A 24,472-nucleotide genomic window follows, 5' to 3' on the forward strand; every position below is an offset into this window, starting at 1 on the left:
CGCTGTCGGGCCCCGCAAGAACACAGGAAAACAAAACAAAATACAGACAGATACCCTACAGGTATCAAACATTTTATTTATTTTAAAGAAACTACAGCAATATACATGATTACAGAATTATGCTGTCAGGCCCCGCAAGAACACAGGAAAACAAAACAAAATACAGACAGATACCCTACAGGTATCAAACATTTTATTTATTTTAAAGAACCTACAGCAATATACATGATTACAGAATTATGAAGCACTGTAAAACAAAAGGAATGAAATGGCCTGGGATCCAAGTGCTAACAACTTCATGCCCTGTCCTTCGCACCACCGTCACTCAGAAAAATCACATTATCTGAAAAGAAAGAAAGAAAATTTAATCTTCAAAACATTTTTATGACAATTGCTAGCCTGCACACCCACAAAGACAAGCTAGTTGTATCAAAATAAGCTGCAAAGACATGTATTTTGGAACAGAATAGTTCATAAAATAAAACAGTGTCCGATACAGGGCTCTTGCTCAATCTCCCCAGAAAGCTGACAATTCCAGGTGACTGTATACACTACGAAACGACTGTGCTAAACCTGATGAAAAACTGCTCAACAGCCAAAGATACCAGAAACATTTTAAAATAACAGTTTAATTCTTTGACTGTTATCTCCATCAATTACAGCTTATTTCCTTTTTATTTTGCCATTTTCAGTACGCACATCAGCCTATGGGACTACAGGAAGCCTGTTATTTCATCAAGGCTCAGGAATTTCTAAAGCATCTTGAGACTGGGGATATTGAACATGAAGAAAAAAATGAGAGGATAAATACTAATTAAAGAAAGATACTTGCTTCTCCCCTCCAGCTATTTATAAACAGCAACCTACAGCACTGCTGGCTGAACCGCTCATGTGGATGTTTGATTTTTATTCTTTTAAAGAGGCTGCACAGCAGAAACATCCAGAATTGTGATTGGGTTTGGTGTTTGGTTTTTTTTTTCCTCCTCCTCTGCCCAGTTTTTTTAGATATACTTGTATAACAGAAATGTTTGCTCTACTACCCAATTATTTTAGCCATCCCCCAAAATCCACAAGATAGTGGCTCTCCCCACAGTGAAGACATGGGATGCTCACACTATTTAAAGGCTGGGGGAAAAAGCTGATTTTGCCAGTTCTCTTTTCCATTGTGTCTACTCAAGGGACAAGTCTACTTCCTCTCCATTCTGTGCCCTTTTTACCCCAACTGGCTACCAGGCTGAGGTCTCTCTAAATTCTCCATCGAGTTATCCCCTCATAAACCATCTTTCACAAACACAGGTCCTTAAAGTTGGTGAAGCCTCCAGTCTTAAACAGGAAGAAGAAATTTCCTGCCAAACTGAGACAAAACTACTAAAACTCTACTTGGCTTAGCAAAGAGATCTGCCTGACCTGCAGCACTACATACCAGTGTTCCCAAAACACAGTTAACTATCTGCTGCACCAACTGGTTTGTGTGAGCAAACCACGCAATGGTTTGCAACTACATGCTCTCATTTTCTGTGTCTTCATGAGCAGTGCCAGAGGACATCTAGTGGTACAGCCTATTCATTCTCTCAAAATCCCCAAGCGTGGATTCTGAGGATGAAGACAAACCAAGCTCTATTTCAAAGGTCCTCCACCCCCTCTCCATTTTAAAAGGGGAAGGTAGGCCTTGGTATGATGTTCCTTACCTGCTATAATTGTCGTGGCCTGCCGCCTCACGTTGTTTTTATCTGTATATTCACCGTAGTCCAGCTTCCCTTCAACATAGATTCGAGAACTGAAAAAAATGAACAATTTGGTTCTGGTCAGACAACTGTGCTGCTGTTTTCTCCTGACTCGACACAGGCTTTTGCCTCACTTGTTTGTAGCATGCCTACTAACTTATTTTATGGCACTTCTATCTTAATATAGCTCCTGGTCACCGTAATTATTATATCAATCAATTATTAAGGCATTAAATCCTCAACCACACTTGTTATTCACTTACCCCTTCTTCACATACTGATATGTGACATCCCTGAGGCCCGGTCTGAAGACAGAGATCCTGTGCCATGTTGTCTTCTGGCTGATATCACCTAAAATACATAAAAATAACAAAGTTGGATGCCAAATCCTCTTTTTGATGCAAGCCTCAGAAACTAGTTTCAACATGAGGGTGTTCACAAATGATGAAAAATACGTTGCTTGCTGCAGACTCACCTCCCTGGTTTAACTCACTGTCCCCTGTTCGCCACATCTCATTGGTTGCAAGAGAAAATATGGTAACGGGGTTTTTTCCCTCCACTTGCCTCATGATAGGGTCCTGTCCAACCCGACCAAGTAACTGAACACGATTCATGGCTGAAACGCAAGAGGGTGAACACATACACAGGTGAATCCATGATTACGATGCTTCTAAGCACGGCAAGTCGTAAGTTGGTATCTTTTTCAAGGGCCAGAACAATGATTTTCTGCACCTCCTGACCACTTTTCCAGCTCTTGTGACCCTTGGCTTATTCAGGCCCCGCAGATGGTTGACAGTGCCTGTACTATTGTTACCACCACATTCTGAATAAGCTCATTTAGAAAGCTAAAGCCTTTCTTTATTCTTCCTATTCCCTTGTCATCTTTTTCACAGACATCCCTATGTCACTTGAGACATTACACCCCACCCTCTGAATTAGAGGGTCACTATTCTTTTTTTTTTTTTTTAAATCCATGATTACGATGCTTCTAAGCACGGCAAGTCGTAAGTTGGTATCTTTTTCAAGGGCCAGAACAATGATTTTCTGCACCTCCTGACCACTTTTCCAGCTCTTGTGACCCTTGGCTTATTCAGGCCCCGCAGATGGTTGACAGTGCCTGTACTATTGTTACCACCACATTCTGAATAAGCTCATTTAGAAAGCTAAAGCCTTTCTTTATTCTTCCTATTCCCTTGTCATCTTTTTCACAGACATCCCTATGTCACTTGAGACATTACACCCCACCCTCTGAATTAGAGGGTCACTATTCTTTTTTTTTTTTTTTACACAGGTACCAGGACTAGGTGGACACAATTTATTCCTTTTCCTTACTGAAGGACAACTGGAGTTGGTCACGGAAACATTGCCTTTGCACAATGGGCACATGAATCACAGAATGATATGGGGTTGGAAGGGACCTCTGGAGAGCATCTGGTCCAACCCCCCTACCAGAGCAGGTCCACCCAGAGCAGGTTGCACAGGAACATGTCCAGGTGGGTTCTGAATGTCTCCAGAGATGAAGACTCCACCACCTCTCTGGGCAGCAGAACTGAATGGTAAAGCCCACAGCACGCACCTGGAGCCAATCGTGCTGGGGCAGCAGCAGCACCCAAACAAGTCCCCCAGGTGCATGGGAGTCTGAGAAACAAGCACGTGAACCACCTAAAGGCAGGTATTAGAAAAGATGACAACAGGGTATCCGATTCACTGCCATTGATAATGCACGACCACCTGCCTTTTACAGGTTGTACTCCATGCCAGGGCTTTTTTCTTTTCCCCTTAAGGGCTGCTTGACTTGAGAAAGACCAGGTAGGAAACTATATAAGAGCCTGTTTGTTTGAAACAACACATTCTTCGTTATTGCATTCAGGAGCTACCGTTCCCACCTGTTTCTCTCCTGGCATATTTCAGCCACGCTAAAACCGAGATAAAAATCACAAAGAGTAAGAGCTTAAGTTTCACCTCAGGAGCTACTTACATCTTTCGAGCACCAAGGAGGTGACCGTATCAGACTCATGTCTTACAAACTGGCGAAGCACCTGAAGGAACAGACAGATGTTAATTTCCAAGACACAAAATACGAACAGCGTTCATGTGCCCCTTGCACCTCGTTTTCCAAAAACTTACAGAGGTCTTGCAAGTATGTTCTTTTCCAGTGACTGACGAGGGGACTGGGGGAAGAAATCTGTTCAGCTAAAGGAAACCAACAGGTTATTCAAAGAATATTTGGTTAAAGGGGGGTTAAAAAGCTGCCAAGGAAAAAAGCACAGCCTGAAGGTACACCTCCAGCAATTATCTTTGGGACATGCAGTAATTACTGTTCTTCTGTAACACCTAACAGGAGGGGGGTGGGGTCTGAAGCAGAGGGGCTGTTTAGTTAGTTGGGCTTTGGCTTTTGGAAACAAACACAGTTTTGATGATTTCATCAACTTTCTGCTTCACTTCAGAGATTAACAAGATACGCCCAAAACGCACGTGTATCCAATGCACATGTATCCACTGCCATGAGAAGGATGATGCAATTGATGACCCCTCCTTCCCAAACAAACAGCACAGCAAGGCCACAACAACCTGAGCGCTGCAGCTAAATGCCAGCGAGGAAAAGAAAAAGGACTGACTTGATGCTGGCAAATAAATACCGTGTCCTGGAAGGAAGGAGGAGAAAAGCAAAACCCAGGAACACCTCAGCAAGAGGCCCACGCATGGGAACTGGAAGAAAAGCTCACTGCCTGTAACAAGGGGCTGCAAAACTTGAAAGGAGGCAGGACCGACACTCCTGGGTAGAACAGAGGGGCTAAACCCGAGGAAACGCAGCGTGGAAAGGGGAAGCTCTTTGGCAGGTCTGCGTGGGGCACTGATGTAGGCACGGACCACCCGAGATCCCTTCCACGCATGACCCGCGTCTTTTAATACACCACTTTTTCAGCCGCTCGGGTGCAGCACTCGGTTTCTTGCGGAGTTACAAGCGCAAACAGAACCTCCTCCTTTTCTTCACGGGCTCAGACTCCGCGCTGCGGTGAAGGCACCAGCCGGTAGAGGCCGGAGAAGCCGCCGGTGGGCAGCACGGCCCCAGGCCCTGCCACGGCCCGGCCCGGGCCGGCACCGGAGCGCTCCTCCGGCCCTCGCAAGGGAAGGCCGGGACCCTCGGGCGGTGAAAACCAGCATCCGTGAGGAGAAAGTTACGGCGAGCCCCCTCCCCACCCCACGGGGAGGTCGAGCGGGGGCCGCCCCCAGCGCCCCCGGCCTCCCTCGCACGGCCCCTACCTGCCACGCCGCTCGCCGCAACATCCCGCCGCCGCACCTGCGGAGGGAAAAGCAGGGCTGAAGCAGCGCCGGAGAGAGACCAGACCCGACCCGGCTGGGCTCGGCTCGTCCCACCACCAACAACCCGGCCCCACGGTCCCGCCGACCCCCCGCCCTCTGCACCTCTCCCGCCGCAGGAAGCGGAAAGGGAAGCGGCGGGTCCCGCGCCGAGAGGGTTCCGGGCGGAAACGGGGCCCGCTCTCCCGGCCCGAGGTTCCGCGGGGGGCGGAGGGAGGGGGCAGCGCAGCGCCGGGACCGCGGGGAAATGGCGGGAAATGGCGCGGCCTGCGGAGGGGAGAGGAGGGGGCCCGGGACCCCCTTTGCCCAGGGGGATGGAGGGCTCCCAGGCGGTGGGGAACGGGGGAAGGGGGGAAAAAAAAAAAAAAAATAAAAATCAAGTGACTCTGTGGTAGGTAAAAAGGATTAAAGTCTTTATTTGCACGTTTCACTTCTTAAAGGGTAGGAGCTAACAGTTTAAAAACCGGAACTTGGAAACAAACCAGTAAAACCCGAAAATAGCCGAGTTACCAACTTCACACTCTCCCTGGTAACAGCGTGTCCTTTGCACGCAGCCAGACATAGCCCTCACCGAGTCCCAAAGGGACATCAAGTGGGGGCATGGCGAGACCTAATACATATAAAATATATGGGCAACCCCCAAAAAAACCAAACTTGACAAGCCCTTTCTAATTTCCCTTGTCTTTGCTGAAAGGCCACAGCTTGCAGGCAGTCACTCCTGTGCAGGATACTGGCAGGTGAACAGGCACAGAGCCTCCTCCCAGGGCAACAGCCATTCCACACACACACTGTAAGCAAGGAGCCCTTCGGATCAGCATAAAGCAAGTCTGCTATCAGGGACCAGTTAAGGAAGAGAAATGCTCCTTCAACTTCCACAAGTAAGGCCCCCATAACATAAAAGTGTTTCCTTTTACTTTGTCCCTCTCAGTGAAACGCCACTCCAGTTGCATCCCAAGTCCACCAGGACTGCTGTGGAACCAGCCTGTCTCCTGATGTGTCCTTAAAACAGTCTACCATAGTCTCCACCTCCTCACTTCCAGGAGGACCCAGCCATAGATGCCATCTCCGTGTACAGCCACTGCCTCCCCTTTAAAAGATGCGCAGGTGGCCAGAGTGTTAAGACCACAAAGACACCAACAGAGCCCAACTAAACAAAGAGGGAAGCGAGTAGAGGAAACGCCATCCTTTCCCTTGTATGGCAGACAGAGCGAGTCTAGAGCAAGACCAGTTACACAAGAAATTAAAGGGGTAAAGACTGAGGACGATTATCCTGAATCCCATGGTCTGACACACGTAAGCTAGTCGTTCTTCCCTCAGCCAACATCTCATCATAACCAAAGAGGGAACAAAAAAACCAAGACAGCGAGAGCTAAAATGGGGCATTGGTCTGTGCAAACCCTCTGCTTTCACAGGTCCAAAAAGCTCTGGCTGCTGAATGGCCAACACTGAAGTTCAGTAACCCAAAGTGAAGCTAAATGAGCGACAACTCTTCCCTCCCACCAGGCGCTTCTGCTTAGAAGAGGTTTCGGACTCTTGCAACTTGGCACTTCCTAAGGGCTGGTCCTTCATGAGGGTCTGGGCAAGACGGGCTGCTTTGAGTTCCCTGCAGGGGGGAGACGGAAGGAAGAGGAGAGGAAGAAAATCACGTCATGCATGAACCCCCATCAGCTACAGAAGAAAGCTCTGAACTATCTTGCACAAGGTGATTACTGCAGTACTCCAGCAGCGCTGGAAAGCTGTGACTTTTGACCCCCAAGGGTGACATGAACATTACTGTAGGCCTTGCTAGAGTTTCTACTTCAGAATACATCAGTTTTGAAGGTTTACCAGATGAAAACTATGCATCAGGTCAGCAACACACACCTAGACTGATAACAGTATGAAGATTCCCTAGGCTCAGTTTTCTCCCATTGTTTCAGATGTTTGTGAGTGGTGGAACTTAGATCAGTGCCATCTTGTGCAGCACAAACACCTAATGAAGGCATGTGCTTCTTTGCCTTGTCTCCCTGATGCTCACTGCTCTCCTAGAGCATATGCTCTCCTGTCTACATGAACTATTGCACTAAGAGGGGCAGCTCCTAGATCCCAGCACCTCAAAACATTGCTACCAACAGCAGTGAGAGGGAGCAAGGGGAAAGAGGATGTCTGCCACCACCTGGTACTTCTCTTCCTTCTGTGCTAGACCATCTCAGTGCAGTATCAATTCCTCATCTGCTCCCTGGCTGCATACTGTATCAGTATTTTCCATCACCAGTGGTTGCAATAAGTGTACAAGTTCACTGCTCTGATTTAGCCAGCTCCTCAAAGCCAGAAACGAACCACAGCTGCTCAGGCACTACAGGTCCCACTACAGCCCCATCACCCTCCCAGTTGCAGGCACAAGAACTGACTGGGGTCTCCCAAAACTGCCACCCTACACCCAAACCTGGTGACGAGCACTTGCTGTGCTCATGTCTTCTCCCCTTCATGCCCAAGCCAGCCCTACCTTTCCAGCATGGCAGTCTTGCACTTCTCCACATTGAGCTGCTTCTGGAGCTGCACAGCTTTTCCACATGAAGGACGGAGAACCGGATGTTTAGTGAGAGCTGTGGCAGAAGGTCTTTCCACCGGGTCAGGATGGATCATGAGCTAGACGGCAAAGGAGTTCAGGGTTTAACGCTCCCTCTTGTCACACGCCAGCTGGAAAAGCCTCCATCCTATTAAGACTACTTCCTCACCTTGAGGAGTTCAAGAAAGCCATCAGGAAGCTTCTGGGGGATGGGTGGGATATTGCCTTTGCGGATGTGGTGCCACATGGCCCCGTTGTGAGGCAGCGGTGCCGACCCGGCTGCTAGAGCTACTGTGAGTGCCAGGGCAAAGATGTCTGCCTTCGGCAAATAGCAGTATTGCTACAGAGAGAGGAGAAACAGTTACAGAAAGGGAAACATCTCGCTGTCCTGAACAAAGGAAGGCAGGTTGGGACAGCAGCTCAAAAAGAAACAGCCAAACAAGTATATGTACAACATTGCCTTCACCATCCCAGTTACCTGCCTTCTCTTTAGGATAAAAACATGGACAGCAGGTAGTGCTGGTAATAGCACACTGGCTTTCATCCCATCATGAAGAGCTGGAGGCCCACATGAGGATCACTGCAGCAGATCCAGAGGGCAGTCTAACAAATGGGTGCCTCCAGCCCCCACCAGAAGGCAATAAGCTAGCCATGGCCAACAAACTAAAGACTGCATGTGGTCCATTGACTTAACAGCTCCTGAATCCACTTGCAGCACAAAAAGATCCTACTGTCACTTAAATACCCCAGCTGATGAACACACCTAAGCTGGTTGTTAAATACTGATTCCCTTTTTCATTCACCAGCCAGAGTGGCAAACCAGTTTAAGAGGTGTGTTGTGCTTCCCACCTCTTCACACTACCCGAGTGCTCTTTGTTGTACAGGGCATTTGTTTGGGTCCATATATTCCTCAGTGATCACATATCACATTTTGTAACACAAACCGTCTCCAAACCAGTGAAGGTTTTGTCCAATTCATCCTTCACAGGTAGCATAGTTGTAATAGTCTAAAGTTATTTATGAAATACTTTAAAAATTTACATGACAAGACTCATGCCTATATTATTCTTAATAAAGTGTTAATTTTGCTGATTTCACAGCCAGACCAGACAGAAGGAAGAGGAGATAGGGCAAGGAATATGCCAGACCGATGATTTCACTGCAGTTGGTCTCTCCCCACTTGCTCACCACCTTGTTCTCCCCACCACCCCACCAGCAGCTGTACCTCTTGCAAAACCTCATTGGCCAAAAACCGCCTGTCTCCTTCCTCCACCTGGGGGTTTGTTATTGATGTCACATGGCCAAGGTCACCTGAGGCAAAGAACAAACAATTAATGGAGCAAAGTGATATAGATCTCCTCCGTCAATAAAAGCCTGCATTTTATAGGCTCCAACAGAGCCATCAGACAACACTAAGTAAGAGAGCAAGCCTGCTTCTACTCAGGAATCTGGGCTCAGAAACAAGAACATGAGTTTTCTAGGACTTGTCTCCTTAGAGGAATTAATTCTAGTAAGTAGCAGAGGCATTCAGGACTAGGCAATCAGTTTTGTACACAAATCTCTCCAGCCAGCAGGAGAGAGCCACATCAAGCAGGAATGAGCAGCCCTGATCTCAAGCCAGTTGTAAAGTGGGTTAAAACCTACCGATCTTATACACCACACCAGAAGAGAATTCGTCTTCGCTGTCACTCTCCTCCTGCCCAGCAGGGCTCGCAGCTGCCAGCTTGTGACAGATGAAGATATTACCTGCAAGACAGCGAAGTTTAGCCGTAGCGTGGTACCAGCAGCCAGACCCCAGCAGCCTGACAGCTCTGTCAAGTCGGTTCAGCTTCGCAGCCAGAGGAGCTGTACCCATGCTTCCCACCCAGCTCACGTATTCAGTAACACAGCTGCCAGAAGACAGTTGTATCTTGTGCATAAAATATCCCGGTATGATCAACTTTTTGCCCTTCCAAGCTAGAAGCCTGATTTCAGCAGGAAAAAAATAAAAATATGGAGCTCCACTATAAGGATGTAACTCTGTGCCTGTGTGGGGGGAAGCATTGCCCTGGAGGTGCCCGTCCTCAGCTGCTGGGAGGAAAGCTTGTTACTTTCAGCCTGGAGAAGAGGAGGCTCCGGGGAGACCTTATAGCAGCCTTTCAATATCTGAAGGGTGCCTATAGAAGAGCTGGGGAGGGACTCTTTGCCAGGAAGGGTAATGATAGGACAAGGGGAAACGGTTTTAAATTGGAAGAAAAAAGATTCAGATTAGATATCAGGAAGAAATTCTTTACTATGAGGGTGGTGAGACACTGGGACAGGTTGCCCAGGGAAGCTGTGGCTGCCCCATCCCTGGAGGTGTTCAAGGCCAGGCTGGATGTGGCCTTGAGCAACCTGCTCTAGTGGGAGGTGTCCCTGCCCATGGCAGGGGGGTTGGAACTAGATGATCTTTGAGGTCCCTTCCAACCCAAACCATTCTATGATTCTATGATTCTACTATTTTTTGCAGGAACTTAATCCCTCAGGGCAGGTACAATAAATATTCACTTCTCATTCCAGCTCTCACAAAGAAAGGTCAAGCGTTAGCAGCAAATAAGGAAGTCCCCATCTTCGTTTGCAGCCGTACTTGCTCCACCACTATGAAAGTGATTCCCATGAGCTAGGATTATGAAGATCATGAGACAGAAGTAAAATGCTGCCAACTATCAGAGAAGGCTCAGTTTTAGAGCAGCAGTAGTGGCAAGATTAAAAAAAAACACCAAAACCAACCACAAGATATTCAGCTTTTAGGCCAAGGTCCTCTCTCCTTTGAAGCACTGTAGTAGGTCCAGTCAGGAGGACCCATTACACATCCTACCCCTGGAGGGTCACTTGGAGGAGCCTCCACAAAGCACATACTAGCACTATACTCACTAGGTTTGATATCCAGGTGCACAAGGCCAGAGTTGTGGATGTATTTTAGCCCCATGGAGACTTGTAACAATATTTCTTTCAGCTCTGCTTCTGGGAAATACTGGCCAAGCTTTGCATTTTCCAGCACCGCGTCTTGGAGACTCCCACCTAGATGAAAACAGTCAGTCTGAGACCTGACAAAGATTTTATGGAGCAGCACGTTTGAAATGGCTTCATAGGAACTATTGCCCAGAGCACTTGCAGGCTTGCTAGTGACAAACCCCGGCCAGACCAGCTATATGTGCTCCAGTGATCAAACTTAGACATCCACATTTAGTTTCAGCCTTTCCATTGCCTCAGAGCACACTTGCCTTCTGCTTGCCAAGGACTAAGCAACCACACTTCTACCTGCAGCACCAAGAAGGGCTGACCTGGTGGTGATGCTGACACTGCTGCAAGTGAACAGTGGACAACAATTACTTTTACCAGGCTTGCAAGCAGAAAACAGGCATATGAATGGTGGAGCAAGGAAATTAAGCTCCCACTAGCAGATTTTTGATTGAAGAACGTAACATTTGACACAGAAGCCAAGTTTTAAGTCACCATTAAGACACTCCAGCTATTTCAGGCCTAGCGAATACCATGGCCTCTCCCCATCAGCCTGCTTTTCACCATCTCTGCGTTAGTCTTGGATGTTCATCCACTAGAACTTGAGAAATGCATCAGTGCTGCAGCAATGGTCACCACATTTCATGGCTACCTCTACCAGCTTTGCAGTCATTACTGCAAACAGCTATCACCACTCGTCGCTGAGCCCCAAAACTGCAGGAGCAGATGAAAGAAGAGAGCTATGTATTTGCCTTCAGCTCCTCTGGTAGCAAAAGGTGTCTTTTCCAATGTGTCCCAAACAGCAGCGTGGCAAAGGGCAAACCCAAGTAAGAGTGTACCACCCTGCCTACAGCACCCCATTTACAGTTTCCCTCATTATTAATTGCGTTCCTCTACAGCTGCTGAGCCCTTTCTTCTAGCCAAGATGCAAAGTGCCTTCATCTGAACCAGGTTGTCACTCTTCAAATCATTACTCCTCTTCATTAAGGAGTTGTTTCCAAGATATATGGCACTAGAGTTAGCTGCTCTTGAGTCATTTGTATCAGGTTTTACCTGGGCTGTTCCAGACAGCTCTAAGCATCAGCATGGGGACTACTTTTCCAGACCAGCCAACACAGAGGAACAGCTAAAACCCCACAAATGAGAAGGTATTCACTACTTGTAAGACACTGGCACAATTCAGAGCTTTGTCATAATATCATAAGCCCTTACTGGATTCTCCATGGAACTCTAGCCCTACTGCAGTTTGCTTTGTTGTAAGCCAAAACATCCCGTATTTAAACACAAAAGAAGGTAACTGCACCCATCCTGAGATCTCAACCTTTAAGAATGTCACAGCTCTTACCGTTGCAGTGTTCACTTTGGATAATCATGTGATCGTCCTCTGCCCAGGCCGAGTAGTAGCGCACAACATGGGGGCTATGTCCAAGGACAGCATGAGCATAAACTTCACGAAGTGCCAGGTGCCTAGAGAAGCACGCACAGCAAAAGCAGTGGTGACAGGGTGCCCAGGTCCTGCTTGGGACCATGAGAGGAGCCCTGGTTTGCAGCCTAGCTTGAGAATGGGAAAGCAGAGCCTTTAGGACTTTCTCTTGGGTTTTGGCAGACGGACTGGCAGACAGCTGCTGAAGCAAAACCTGTCCTCACCCACATGTGCTGAGCAGCTGTCAAAAAAACCACTCACTGAGCAAGTCTTTTGTTAAAAAGGCAAAGGCAGCCTCAAAGTCCTCGCTTTAGCACACAGGAAAACACTAGCTGGTCACCACAGATGTGAGCAGTGCTGGCCACACAGCAGGGCAGGGACATACCCCAGATAGACCATCTGACGTTATTTTAAAGGGACTGGCTGCATGGACCCCAGGAGTTCAGGTAAGCTGTCATCTCACTATGCGATGCACGGGGCTTCTTCCCTTTCTCAGGCATTTATATCCAATAGTCCTAAAGTGGTAACTTACCCCACTCTCCCAGCTGGTACTTGGAAGCGCAACAGCAGCTAGTTTTTGCTTGTGCCACCTCTCAGATACCTTTAGATCCACACTCCCTCCTTCCCCATCACACCTCCCAAGAACATGCCCATCATTTCAACTGCCAGTTTCCAGCTAGCACACTCACTCATCTGAGGATCCTGCCAGAGGCCTTTTGGAGCGTTTGATGGCATAAACACATCCATCGAGGCGTTTGATGCACTTGTAGACAGAGCCAAATTCCCCCACACCAATTTTTTCCAGTTCCAGGAACTCCTTCTGGTAGCGGGAAACCATATTGCTCTCTTTCAGAGGATATCTCTACATGGTCACAAAAACAGCAGAGACAAGTATGAGTTGAAAGACTTAGATAACATCTGTCATGTTTTTAGAGCTGTGCAGCACTTGCTCTCACAGAGCACCCACGTTGCTCCCTCTCCCACTCTGGATGTTGACCCAGGCACACGTGCAGGTGCTCTGTGTTCTTGAAACACTACCATTCACTTAGGCATGTTGTGGGTTTTTTTTCTGACCACCCAACAAAGGCCATCTTGGCCTGGTCTGGCCAAGTTGTTTTTTTTCTGTGGTTTGGGTTTTTATTTTTTAAATCATGGCCTGCTAGCCATAGAGGTAGAAGTTACAGCTAAGGAGCACTGTAGTCTAATTGGCTGTACATGCCTGTGCCTCTTTGGGTTGCTACCATTACATCTCTTCTCTTGGCAGCCCTGTCCAGTTCCTAGACCCATGGCTGATGGAGCCAGGGATGAACAGCAGGCAATAATGAAATACTTGTCTTTTCCCCAGCTGCTGCAGACTCAAGATGACCTGTTACCATCCTTGGCAGGTGGAAGTCCAGTGCCTCTAAATTAGCCAGACTTGTGTACTGACCTTGTGTTTAAATATGAGCTATTGCCTATTTTCAGCTCAGAAGAGATGCTCGATGCATTGCCTTAATGAGGCCCTGGCTATGTAAAAGCTGCTTTACTTTGGCAGCTAAGATTGCCTGCAGCAAGGACATTCTGCATCAGTTCAGGCTCTCATCAGGTTTGAGGCACCAGCTGTTGACTAATGGCAGATTAGCTGGTCTCAGTGTATCTGTTTGTATTGCCAGTGATTTCTCACCAGGAGCCACTCTTCCACAAAAGACTAAAAGCCTGCAGAACAGCTGGAACATCATTATTGCTACAGTAATGGTCACTAGGGAAATAGGAGCTGCTGGTACTGCTTGTAGAGTGATGTCTACTGGCAGGGGAGAGAAGTAAAGAAGAGATAAGCAGTGGAGCATGAAGTGAACAACAAGAGAGTGGACTAAGTGATTTTTTTTTCATCCCTCCTACATCCCTCACAGGGACTGTGGCTCATGTTGCAGGGTGGTTTCCACAAAAACAACTGCTGTGGTTGCTGTAGTATATGGTATAGGACCTTTAAGGGTGGAGGTAAATAGCTGGTCCTCACAAACAGTAAGATGTGGCCCATATGAAATGGAAGTCCTTCAGAACAGGTCATATTTCATGAGGCAGCTATATTTTACAATATCTTAAACTCAGAGAATAAAGATAACCTCTTAGTACACAATTTTATATCTATATTATATACTCAATCTAATCAGCACTCAAGAAGAATAATATGTCAGCAAGTCACAAGTTATTTGAGTCTTTCTTGTGAGGAAAACAGTAATTGTGGTAACCCCAGGTGTTACCCGGCAGCAGATTTACTCTGCAGCTGTGGTTTTTTCGATGGAAACCAGTTTTTCTGCAATACCGGTCTCCTCGACTAGAGGGTGCCATTATTCTTCCAGTAAGCCCAATTATTTCACAATTACAATGCACAATTCCACCTACTTGCACAAGACAAGATACTTAATTTTCCTGAACAAGTGAGATTTTTTACCTCATCTGAGCACACATATTTAATCCAGGCTTGTCTTATTTTCCAGAATCCAGCTGGGTGAGCAGCTTCTCCCCAGATAAAACTGGGGAAAAAGGAAGAAAGTGGTGGGACACAGGCTACCACACCAGTTCTGCCAGGGCAGCAAGACAGTGCTTGCTGTCCTGTACCTACATAAGCTTGGGGGAGGACGTCCCTTGGACCCCAAGGCACACAAACCCCCCGGATGGACATTATCCTACTGAAGCAGAGTACAGGATTTGCTGCCTTGCCTCAGAAGTTTGCCATTGTGCCTACTGCAACTGAAACTCTGCCTCAGTACTCATCCACATCAGAGCTGTTCAGCTCAGTCTATGTATTTTTGTAATGTGGGTCCATATATTATCTGCAATATAGAAGCCATGTTCCACTCACACCCAGAGGTGCCCAGTTCACCCATTCACAGGAACAGTAATACATCCGCTTTTTTGAACAAAGGTAGTCACTGTTAACCCTAACTCAATAATATAGTAATACAGTTCCCCCAAGGAACCCAAATTATATTTCCTAGCAAGACCTCCTGACCAAAAAAAAAAAAAAAAAAAAAAAAAAGAGTTTTAGGATTACTTGTCAGAGTTTCAGATCTACTTTAGTACAAGTTTCCCTTAGAGATAAGAATCATTTCAGAGTTTGTTGACTCAATGTTAACATAAAACATTCAGCCTGGAATTATTCTGGCATAGGTATTCATCCTCTGTCATGATGCCATGATTTATACTCCAATAGCAGAATAAAATTTATTAAGCAATCTTTGCAAGCACCTTATCACCTCTGTGGGGGGGGAAATACACAGACACTCACCTTTGTAGGGAGCTCCTTCTTTATTTGGCTTCTTCGGTCAGGATCCGTCCTGTAACAAAAGTTCAAGAAAGTCTGGATGTATCATTTCAGTGCAGCAATCCAACTGAGATTTGAAATCAAAACATTTCTCAAAAGAATCTTTAAACCTTGCTTTACAGTTTAATTATAGATGTATTTTGTACAGCATTAATACACAGCAAATTTCTCGTTGAGGCCTCAGACTGTAGTCCCAGGCTAGGAAGTCTGTTTCCATTTAGAAAGCCTCCACATACCAACTCTGGTACTGCCAACAGTAGTACCAGAGATGAGTACCATCATTCTGGGGCACCATTCTCCTGGCCACCATTACTACTGGTGAAGGAGACGTCCTTACACAACAAGCTCCTAGTGAAGGAGAGAACTGCCCCCTTTCAAGGGGGTTTCAAGGGGGCATAAGGTGCTTTCAAGGGGGATACCCAGCTAAGCATCTGTTATAGTTGGAGCTATGAAAGAACCCAAACATCATCGTCGTGCACAGGTATTTCACTAAGTTTGTGTCTTGGTTAACCTAGATCAGATCTGGAATATTTGCAGATCAGCAGTAGCCCACACCCATCCTAAAAGCTGTATTACATGCAAACATACACGTCATTTCTTCCGAGTGGTGGATATGTGCATAACTGAATCAAGCTCCACTCTACCCATGGTTGAGAAAGAGAGAGGCACAATTTTCTCTTAGTCATAGCATTGAGGTTACCTGTCAGTCCCCCACTTGCATTTCTGAACAAAGGAAATGATTGCATTTTATTTCATATTTTTATTACCTTTATATGTCTGCTAATGTTTGCTCTGCACCAGTAAATACTACAGAAGTGGATGATTCATTGTTAGCAAATAAGTCCAGGTACTAAACGTCTCCATTATTACTTATCTCCTTTAAACAGTCTCCTTCCAGCCTCTTCAATAAGAGTAGTTTACTTACAGCTCTCCTCTGGTCTTCCGCTTGCTTCCGCTCTTTGGAAGAAAGAGCATTTGTCGATATGACTCTGGTGTAAAGGGATTAATGTTGACATGAGAAGCTTGGGTAGAGACATCTGAGTCAGCACCAGGAGTGAATCTCAGGTGTTGGAAGCCTTTGGGTGGGACCTTTGTCCCAGATGAAGGAAAAGCTGTCTTTGATAACAGGCTCTGTATTGAGGGGAAAAAAAACCACATCACCACCACCACGGCAGATAAGCCAGCAAAATGTTTTTATTGCTATGTCAGTATAAAATATCTGCTCTCCTGCAAATCAAGAATTCATCTCCCTTCCTCAGGACTGCTGAATCATTAAAAATGTGCATCCTTAATTTAGCCTTGGCAGTTCTCCTTCCACAAAGTATTACAGTCTTTGCTAAGCCCTTTCAGACTATTCCCTGCTCACTTGGATGAGGCCTGCAGAGCCATTTTGGCAAGCACAGTCCTCAGGAGGAGCCAGCTGCTCATCTCTCCCACCTACAGAGACACAGGAATTGCATCATATGTTGCATCAACATGGAAGATCCAGTTCTGCCAAGCACGGACTGTTGCATCAGTTTGGTCAGGACAGGTTTGTCAGGAGATAAAAATAGAACATCACCCAGATTTCCTTTCGGTTCCCCAGCAATAAACAGCATTAGTAGAGGGGAAATTGGTAGAAATATTTTTGTATGGCTACTGGCAAAGTGACAAGAAAACAGCTCTCCTTGAGAACTAAAAACAGTTTCAGAAACTTAAGTGCAGAAGGAACCTCTGGATCTTCTATAGTTCAGGTTACCAAAGATGACAGAACATTAGGTTTCACCTATTAGTCCAAAATCGTGGTCTTAGTAAAGCATAACTTCAGAGAAGCACCCAGTCTTGATCTGAGGACAGAAAAATCTACTTACTTTCCATGATTTGACCCGTTCAGTAACCATCAGCTTTTTGAAATATAAGTTTGGTTTTGACTTGTTTCAGCTTCAAGAGATTGGTGTGAGGTCTGAAGGGTTTTTTTAACACATCTCTTCTGTTCAAAAGCCCTTGAAGAACCCAGAACTCTCCCTATCATTAAGATCAAGATACTTTTATATCTTTTTGATCCAACACTGGTCTCACTCTTATAAGTGGAGACATGGCTCCAGGATCATACCTAGAGGTCCTCCCTTCTCTCATTGAAAGCTGCATGCAGTATCCTACGTCTACCTAACGGATGCTACACTCATGGATATAGCTACCTCTGAGACACCCCTCTATTTCTAGACCCTACTTGGAAGTTCAGCTACTGGTTTACTATGACCCTGAAAGTGCTTCTTGATCACTTTCTCAAGCTCTGGTCTGCATCTCCTTGCTCTCAGATGGAAAAGTTCTGCATATGAATATAGTAAAAGGAGCCCATGTCCCAGCCCAATTTATCCAGCAGCCTAGAAGGTCTGTAGACTTGTGGCTATGTTCTAGTCTTAGCCACAAGTCAAGAAAGGGATCTAAAATACCATTGCAGCCTGCTGATGTATGCATGCAGTTCCCATCTGCTCTTCTAGGGCTCTATTTCATAATCAAGCAGACTTGTCTCCTGTAACATCATCTGAGAGTAGCTGCTGCCATACAGTGTAAGGCAGCTACCATAACTAGCTCCAGCAATCTGTTCCAGGATTGGATAAGTCTACAAAATACAGTCATCTGTCTCCTCTGCCATTCATCCTAGCTGGGGCTTCAGCGCTCATCTGTCTGCAGTTAGATGTGGCTCTACTTCTCATCTTCACATGTTCCAAGACCAATGCTCCCAGCCGCATTCATGAGTTCTAAGGGGCCTAAATCAACTTATCTTCTGCAACATCCTTGGAAAGCAACATCCTTGGAAACCAAGACCTTTCTCCCACAAACAGCAAAGGAAAAGAAATTGTTGATTTAGTGCAATTGCTGCTTATGGACTACAAGGTGACAACTCACAGGTAGCATGTCTTGAAGCACCCAACCAACGTGTTACCTACACAAGAGCACACTGAAGAACCCTGCACTACCAGCAGTTCCACCTGGTGTGGAGAGATTCTAGGCCTCTCACCTACTTTCAGATGAGATTCAGAGAAACTTTTTATAAAGGGTCCCTGCAGGAAATTCTTGGACTGATGCCATTTAGAACCACTCTCCCCTAGAGAGCAGCAGGCCATTCCTCAGTAACTGTGGCCACAGGATTATCCTTTTCTCTCCACATATTCAGGTTTCTGGAGGGGGAACAGAAGTCAAATCCTAGCTCAGAAGCACTAAAAGGACTGATCTTCTATGTACCACTTAAGCAAAGGAGCAACCAGTCTATCAGTAGAGCAGGAATATTAATAGAGGCCTGAAAGAGCTACATTTCATTATGAGTCTTGAATGCTAGAAGCCTGTGCACACAACAGAAGCCATCTAGGAACAGAGAAGCTGGCGCCAAGTATCCACTTGTGCTTACAGAAGACAAAAAGCAGTTGTATTATATTCTGTACAAGAAGTTTCACAGAAAATAGGGGCTGGGATCATTCTCCCAAGAAACTAGCTCCGTAAGTTACATTTTAGGACAGTGACACAGAGGAAGATGAGCTAAGCTTCTTCCACAAGCACACGTTAATTTGTTACCCCTTTCACAGGGGATTTGCTCCCCTGAGAACAAAGTCCTGCTTTTCCCAAATTCACTGAACAGCTCAGTTTCACACCAAAAGAGAACCAACAAGCTGGTTGGAGGCGATCCAGACCCGCCAAACAAAGTATACTCCAGCCACAACACCATTTCCAACTTTCTCTTTTAAGAGGAAAACCCATTTGCGTTCAAAAATGTGCTGAACAGAGCAGTCGGGGCAGCTGCCTGTCTCCACGCTCCCCCTGGAATGATGAGCTCCTTGGAGAGATGCATGTATCCCTCAAGGAGAATAGTGCTCCCAGCGCTTCCTACAGCTCACTCCCCTCCACTGAGTGTGGCAAACACATGGGCAGCCAAGACACATGGTTGCTTGTTTTGGTTTTTGTAAGGTTTTTTTGATTTTTGTTTTGTTTTGTTTTTTTAAGTCAGGCTAGCCCAGCACCAACTAACTGGTTTTAACAACAGCTTGGAAAGAGTCAAGACACTTGCTCCCACACACAGATTTCTGTTCACGCTCACAGAATAACCCTTCCTTCGCGAAGGAGCTCACGGTCCAGGTTTCTAAGGGAAGAGTAGACGCTAACAACAGTAACGTTAGAGAAATGCTTCCCACCAAGCTAACAACAGGTCCCCTCACCGACCCTGGCAGCGATGCCACAGACCCTGCCCGCTCAGACAAAGAGATGATGCACACCATTACCTTGGGCGTGTGCGGGGTGTCACGCAGCTGCAGCTTTTTCCAGGTGATGCACAATGGTGTCTCGGCACTGCCCCGGCTCTTGCTCACCACTGGGGAAGAGTGCAGGGTGGGACTCACCCAGGCTTTTGTCCTACTTAGGAAAATCTCACTGAGCTTTCTCGGAGGGGTTGCTGGCAGAGGACTACTCTCTTGCCACTTCTGGAACTCGCTGCTCCTGGGGGGACTTGAGCTCAGGGCATCCTCCTCGTTTATGCTTCTGTCTTCACTCTCTTCATCACAGCTGGAAAAATCCAGGCGCCGAATGAATTCGTTGCCGCTGTCCCAGTTATCCATTTCACTAGATGAAACAGAACAGGTAGAGCTGACACTGGCCTGTTTGTTAGCAGGAGAAGAAGACAGCATTATTTGCACAGGCAGACTAACCACCCTCTTCTTTACTTTATCAGGGATTAGTTCTACTACTATTAGTTCTACTCACTGCATGCACTCCCCCACCCCAATCTTACATACACAGGAGCCTTTATCACTCATAGATAGCATTCGATGGCATTGCTTGAGTACCCCAGAATTAGCAAATACAAATCCATTCAGTTACTGTTCACATAACAACAGATTCTGCTTTTCACCTTGCAATACAACTCAGAAGTCACTGCCTTTCTCAGTAAGCCTCCAACTTCTCCACCCACCAGTACTTCATCCAGTACTCTCATCACACATAGAGTTATAAAACCCCAAAGAACAACACACGTGAGCCCTCCCCTCATCCTTTTCTACCTTAAATTTCTCAATAAGAGCAAAAGAACTCATGCTACACACAGCTCCAAGCAGATACCAGATACCCTACAGACAACCCTTTGCCTGCCCTGGCATATTTATAACAACCCCACACACCTGGGCCATCGCTAATCTGGAGCTTGGCAGCAGCTGTGCAGAGTTGCCTGTTGCCTAGGGAAGTTGGTGACTGAGGGGTTTTGCTGTGGATGTGGATTTGCTGTGCCGGCAGCCAGCTCCGCAGGGAGCAAGGGTTCCTTCTGAGTCATCTCCGTGCTTCCACGCACTCTTTCCTCCTCCAGCTTCACCTCCGGGGCCTCTGGGGAGGTGATGTTTGATGACAGCCAGTCTGCTCCATGTTAATCCCATCAGAGGTGCAGCCTTTGTGGGCTTTACTTGTATAAGCGATTAGTCTTGTGATGATGGAGGCCCCCTCTGCTTCCATCTTTTAAGTCTGAATTTCACTTTCTGCATGTAGACATGGATTAGTTCGGACAAGCGTTGCAGCCTGCGTGGGGAGTAGCCCAATTTATAACGTGCTAGACTTCAGGAGAGAGCTAGGGTCCTTGTATGGGTTCCCATCCTGAGGTTTCAAGGGAGAGGAGGGAGAAGCTGGCTGTGTCAGTGAAGGCAGCCCCCCAGGTAGGGTCAGTGTCTCCTCTTGCTGCGCCTCTGTAAAAAATGGGGATCCTTCCATGCCCCTGTGAGCCTGCATTTCAAAGAGGGACCAGAGCGAGCTCTAACTGCCTGGGAACAAGGTTAGGGCAGCCTTTTTTCTTAGCGTTGAGGAGAGCTACAAGAAGGGCATGCAGAAGTTGGAAGTGGCCGCAGCCCAGAGGAGATGGGGGTTTGTCAGAACCAACGTGTGCTGTCCCGTGCACAAGTCAAGGGGAATTCCCACCAGAAAATAAAGGAACGTCTCAATCTGAGGTCGCTCAACCCTCCTAACGTGGTTTTTGAATGAAAAATATGGCCATGCAGCTCTCTGAAGCTGCCTGTTAAGACTGTGACAAGCAACTCATTCGCTACAGGGCACCAAAGCTGTTTCAGGACGTGCCAGGAGCTCAGTATTGCTTTTACTGCTGCATCTGGCCCAGAGGTTGTGGTGTTTCCTCCAGGCACGGAGCCTGTTGCTGCCACACAGATTCCCTTCTGCACTGCAGCCGCTGCATCTCCCTGCACCTTATCTTGAGCGACGTCCAAAAGACTGGGATTGCCAGCGCTGGCTGCTTTTTGGGATGAAAAGCTGTCTCTGCAGCATCTGGCCAGCTGAGATCTTGTGACAGGACCACTTTAGCACAGCTGTGATCTGGCTGTATTAATCAGATGTTCATCACTTGGAGCCTTGGGTAGGAATAGTTTATTTTAAATCTGAAGGAATAATGCTTTTTGTCCCCATAACTACATTTTGATTAATAACCCAGCAATGAAACTCCTTCAGACCACAGTTTTCAACCCCATCTGAAACATACTTGTTCTTTTTTGTCAGGGTTTATAGGCAGTATCCATTTTTCTAAGGAGGAATGTGATATGTAAAGGAGAAAAGTTGAACTTGCTGTGTAAAGAAAGCCCAACTTGTTCATCTTGCACCTTCTAGCTAAAAGCCACCACATTTTCATTTCATTTTTTTTTCTGGAGGACTACTCAAAGATCTGACAACAATTTTCTTCGCCCTTGGAGGGAAAATATGTCCATTTTCGTTTGAAGGAGAGTTTTTTTTTCTCCTGAAAGGGCCACATTCTCTCCTGGCCTACATCTTTCCGATTTTGGTGAGATGATAAAGTGGAAAATGTGGCCTTTGGTTTTTGCACTTATTTAACAAACAGTGTGCCCTCAGCAGGCCCAGATTGCCGGCCAAAGCAGCGTAAATACCTCCGGTACCACTGGATCTCTTGTCCCCAGGAGGTCCTTTTTCACCAAAAGCCAAGAGCTCGGAGTGTGATGACATTCCACGTTATCACGGAGCCAGCGCTGGCAGCTCCTGCTCCCTGGCACTGGCCACTCTCCCCTCTGTGTCACCTCCCTCATGCTGGGGCGACCATGCAGCAGAGGGGACCCAGGGTGGCTCTGCACCACAAATAGCTGTGAGGGTGGTGGAGGAATTTTTATTTGGGATTTGTTTCCCCTGCCTGGAATGCTGGGGGACAGACTGACGTTTGTGCCAGCACCACTGCGGGGATGAAGGAGGGAAACAAGCTGTCACTTCAGCATCACCGACACGCAAAAAAAATATATTCATCAAAACGAAGCTTGGCACTGACTGCATGGTTAAAGCAAAGCATGTGGCCAAGTATGTGCAGAATCTGGGTTTTCTTTATACAGTAACAAAATATTGTGCAGGGTTTGTTTTTTTTCTTCACCGTCACCTTCCATGAAAAACTCCATCTGCTGAACACCACCTACTGTGGTTTAGAGCTCTGCAAAGTAAACTTGTGCATGGGCCTTGTGAAACAAAATGCCCACTCGGTGCTGGAGCTGCCTGAAATGAAGCTCACAGCAAATGGATGCAAACGTTACCAAAAAAACCCAGAAAGAACTCAAACCCCACTGTTGAGGAAACCGGATGATGAGTTTCTTAATGGTGTACTGAACACTCAGAGCTGCTCAGCAGGAAAAAAGTTAGACAACAAAGGCTTTTATGACTCTATCTTCCCTTTAATTGTGGCCTGCTTAATTGGGTAATGCAATTAATCAGAAAGTCCTAGGGAACCAAGTTAAACCTAATGACACTGAATGACATTGGTAGTAGCATAACAAGGATGGTAATTACACAGAAACTGGCTGCCTGTGGATGCCGTGGTCATGCTCGTGTCTCCATCTTTCATAGAATCATAGAATCACAGAACGATGTGGGGTTGGAAGGGACCTCTGGAGATCAGCTAGTCCAACCCCCCTTCCAGAGTGGGCCTAGCTAGAGCAGGTTGCACAGGAACTTGTCCAGGTGGGTTTTGAATGTTTCCAAAGAAGAAGACTCCACCACCTCTCTGGGCAGCCTGTTCCAGTGCTCTACCACCCTCAAAGTAAAGAAGTTCCTCCTCACGTTTGGGTGGAACTAATTATACTCAAGTTTGTGCCCATTTCCTCGTCCTGTCACTGGACACCACTGAAAAAAGACCCACCCCATCCTCCTGACACCCACCCTTTAAGTATTTATACGCATTGATCAGATCCCAACTAAGTCTTCTCCAGACTAAAAAGACCCAAGTCCCTCAGCCTCTGCTTGCAGGAAGAGATGCTCCAGGCCCTTAATCATCTTCGTGGCCCTTTTCTGTACCCTCTCCAACCTCAAGCTGGTTCCCCATGTCCCTCTGAAAACTTTCACGTCCTTCTATAGCACATACCACTGGTGAGGCCACACCTCAAGTATTGTGTCCAGTTTTGGGCACCTCAATACAAGAGAGATCTGGAGGGGCTGGAGCGAGTGCAGAGGAGGGCAACGAAGCTGGTGAGGGGGCTGGAAAACAAATCGTATGAGGAGCAGCTGAGGGAGTTGGGACTGTTTAGTATGAGGAAGAGGAGGCTGAGGGGAGACCTCATCACTCTCTACAACTACATGAAAGGACACTGTAGAGAGGTTGGTGCTGGTCTCTTCTCACAGGTAATTAGTGACAGAATGAGAGGGAACGGCTTCAAGCTCCAACAGGGTAGGTTTAGATTGAACATTAGGAAAGAATTTTTCACCGAAAGAGTGATAGGGCATTGGAACAGGCTGCCCAGGGAGGTGGTGGAGTCACCATCCCTGGCTGTGTTTAAGGGCCGTTTAGATGCAGTGCTAAGGGACATGGTGTAGGGGAGGACTTTGTAGAGTTGGGTAGATGGTTGGACTCGATGATCCCAAGGGTCTTTTCCAACCTAGACGATTCTATGATTCTATGATTCTATATATATATACACACATGCACACCACTATATACAGAACTCGTATATACACTGACTCTTTCAGATTTGTGGCTGGGGGGGGGGACACATTGCCCCGTTCCTGGCCCCGGGGCTGCTCTGCTCAACTCCCGGGGCTCACCGGGGAAGACGGGGCTCCACAGGGCCCCCCCCTTACCGTTACTGCTCAAACAGGCAACAGGTCTACCCGCTTGGCGCTCCGTTTTGCGGCGCCGGGGAGTGGCCGCCGGCGGGGGCGGCACCGGGGCGGGG

At 47.0% G+C, this 24,472-nt stretch overlaps 1 protein-coding gene across 2 annotated transcripts; it reads right to left on the reverse strand.

The window, feature by feature from the left end:
• Positions 1-161: 161 nt before the first annotated feature.
• LOC106885276 (single-stranded DNA-binding protein, mitochondrial-like) lies at positions 162-19,885 on the reverse strand. Of its 2 annotated transcripts, XM_014937314.1 has the most exons (16): positions 19,553-19,885; positions 16,225-16,430; positions 15,264-15,312; positions 12,685-12,857; positions 11,918-12,039; positions 10,486-10,632; positions 9,238-9,339; positions 8,819-8,904; positions 7,763-7,933; positions 7,531-7,673; positions 4,989-5,025; positions 3,703-3,763; positions 2,200-2,340; positions 1,988-2,075; positions 1,689-1,777; positions 162-343 (listed from the first exon to the last, which is right to left on the reverse strand). In XM_014937314.1, the coding sequence occupies exons 1-16, from the start codon at positions 19,883-19,885 to the stop codon at positions 297-299; spliced, it is 1,995 nt and encodes a 664-aa protein (XP_014792800.1). In that variant the 3' UTR covers positions 162-296. The 2 variants fall into 2 exon arrangements, with proteins under 2 accessions (XP_014792800.1, XP_014792801.1); XM_014937315.1 differs by lacking the exons at positions 7,531-7,673; positions 7,763-7,933; positions 8,819-8,904; ... (5 more) ...; positions 16,225-16,430; positions 19,553-19,885 and adding an exon at positions 3,852-3,917 and having other exon boundaries at positions 4,989-5,154.
• Between the last annotated feature and the right edge of the window lie 4,587 nt (positions 19,886-24,472).

This window comes from Calidris pugnax, unplaced genomic scaffold (assembly GCF_001431845.1).
Source record: "Calidris pugnax isolate Ruff unplaced genomic scaffold, ASM143184v1 scaffold1, whole genome shotgun sequence".
Classification (NCBI taxonomy): Eukaryota; Metazoa; Chordata; class Aves; order Charadriiformes; family Scolopacidae; genus Calidris; species Calidris pugnax.

Bases quoted from the DNA above. Each gene is read 5' to 3' on its own strand.
- LOC106885276 (XM_014937314.1), bottom strand. From the start codon at position 19,885: ATGGATAACTGGGACAGCGGCAACGAATTCATTCGGCGCCTGGATTTT. The intron at 12,040-12,684 runs GTGAGTGTGCTA...GTGCTTCTCTAG, and splicing joins CTGGCAGGATCCTCAGATGA to GCACCTGGCACTTCGTGAAG. The intron at 344-1,688 runs GTAAGGAACATC...CTTTCTTTTCAG, and splicing joins GGCCACGACAATTATAGCAG to ATAATGTGATTTTTCTGAGT.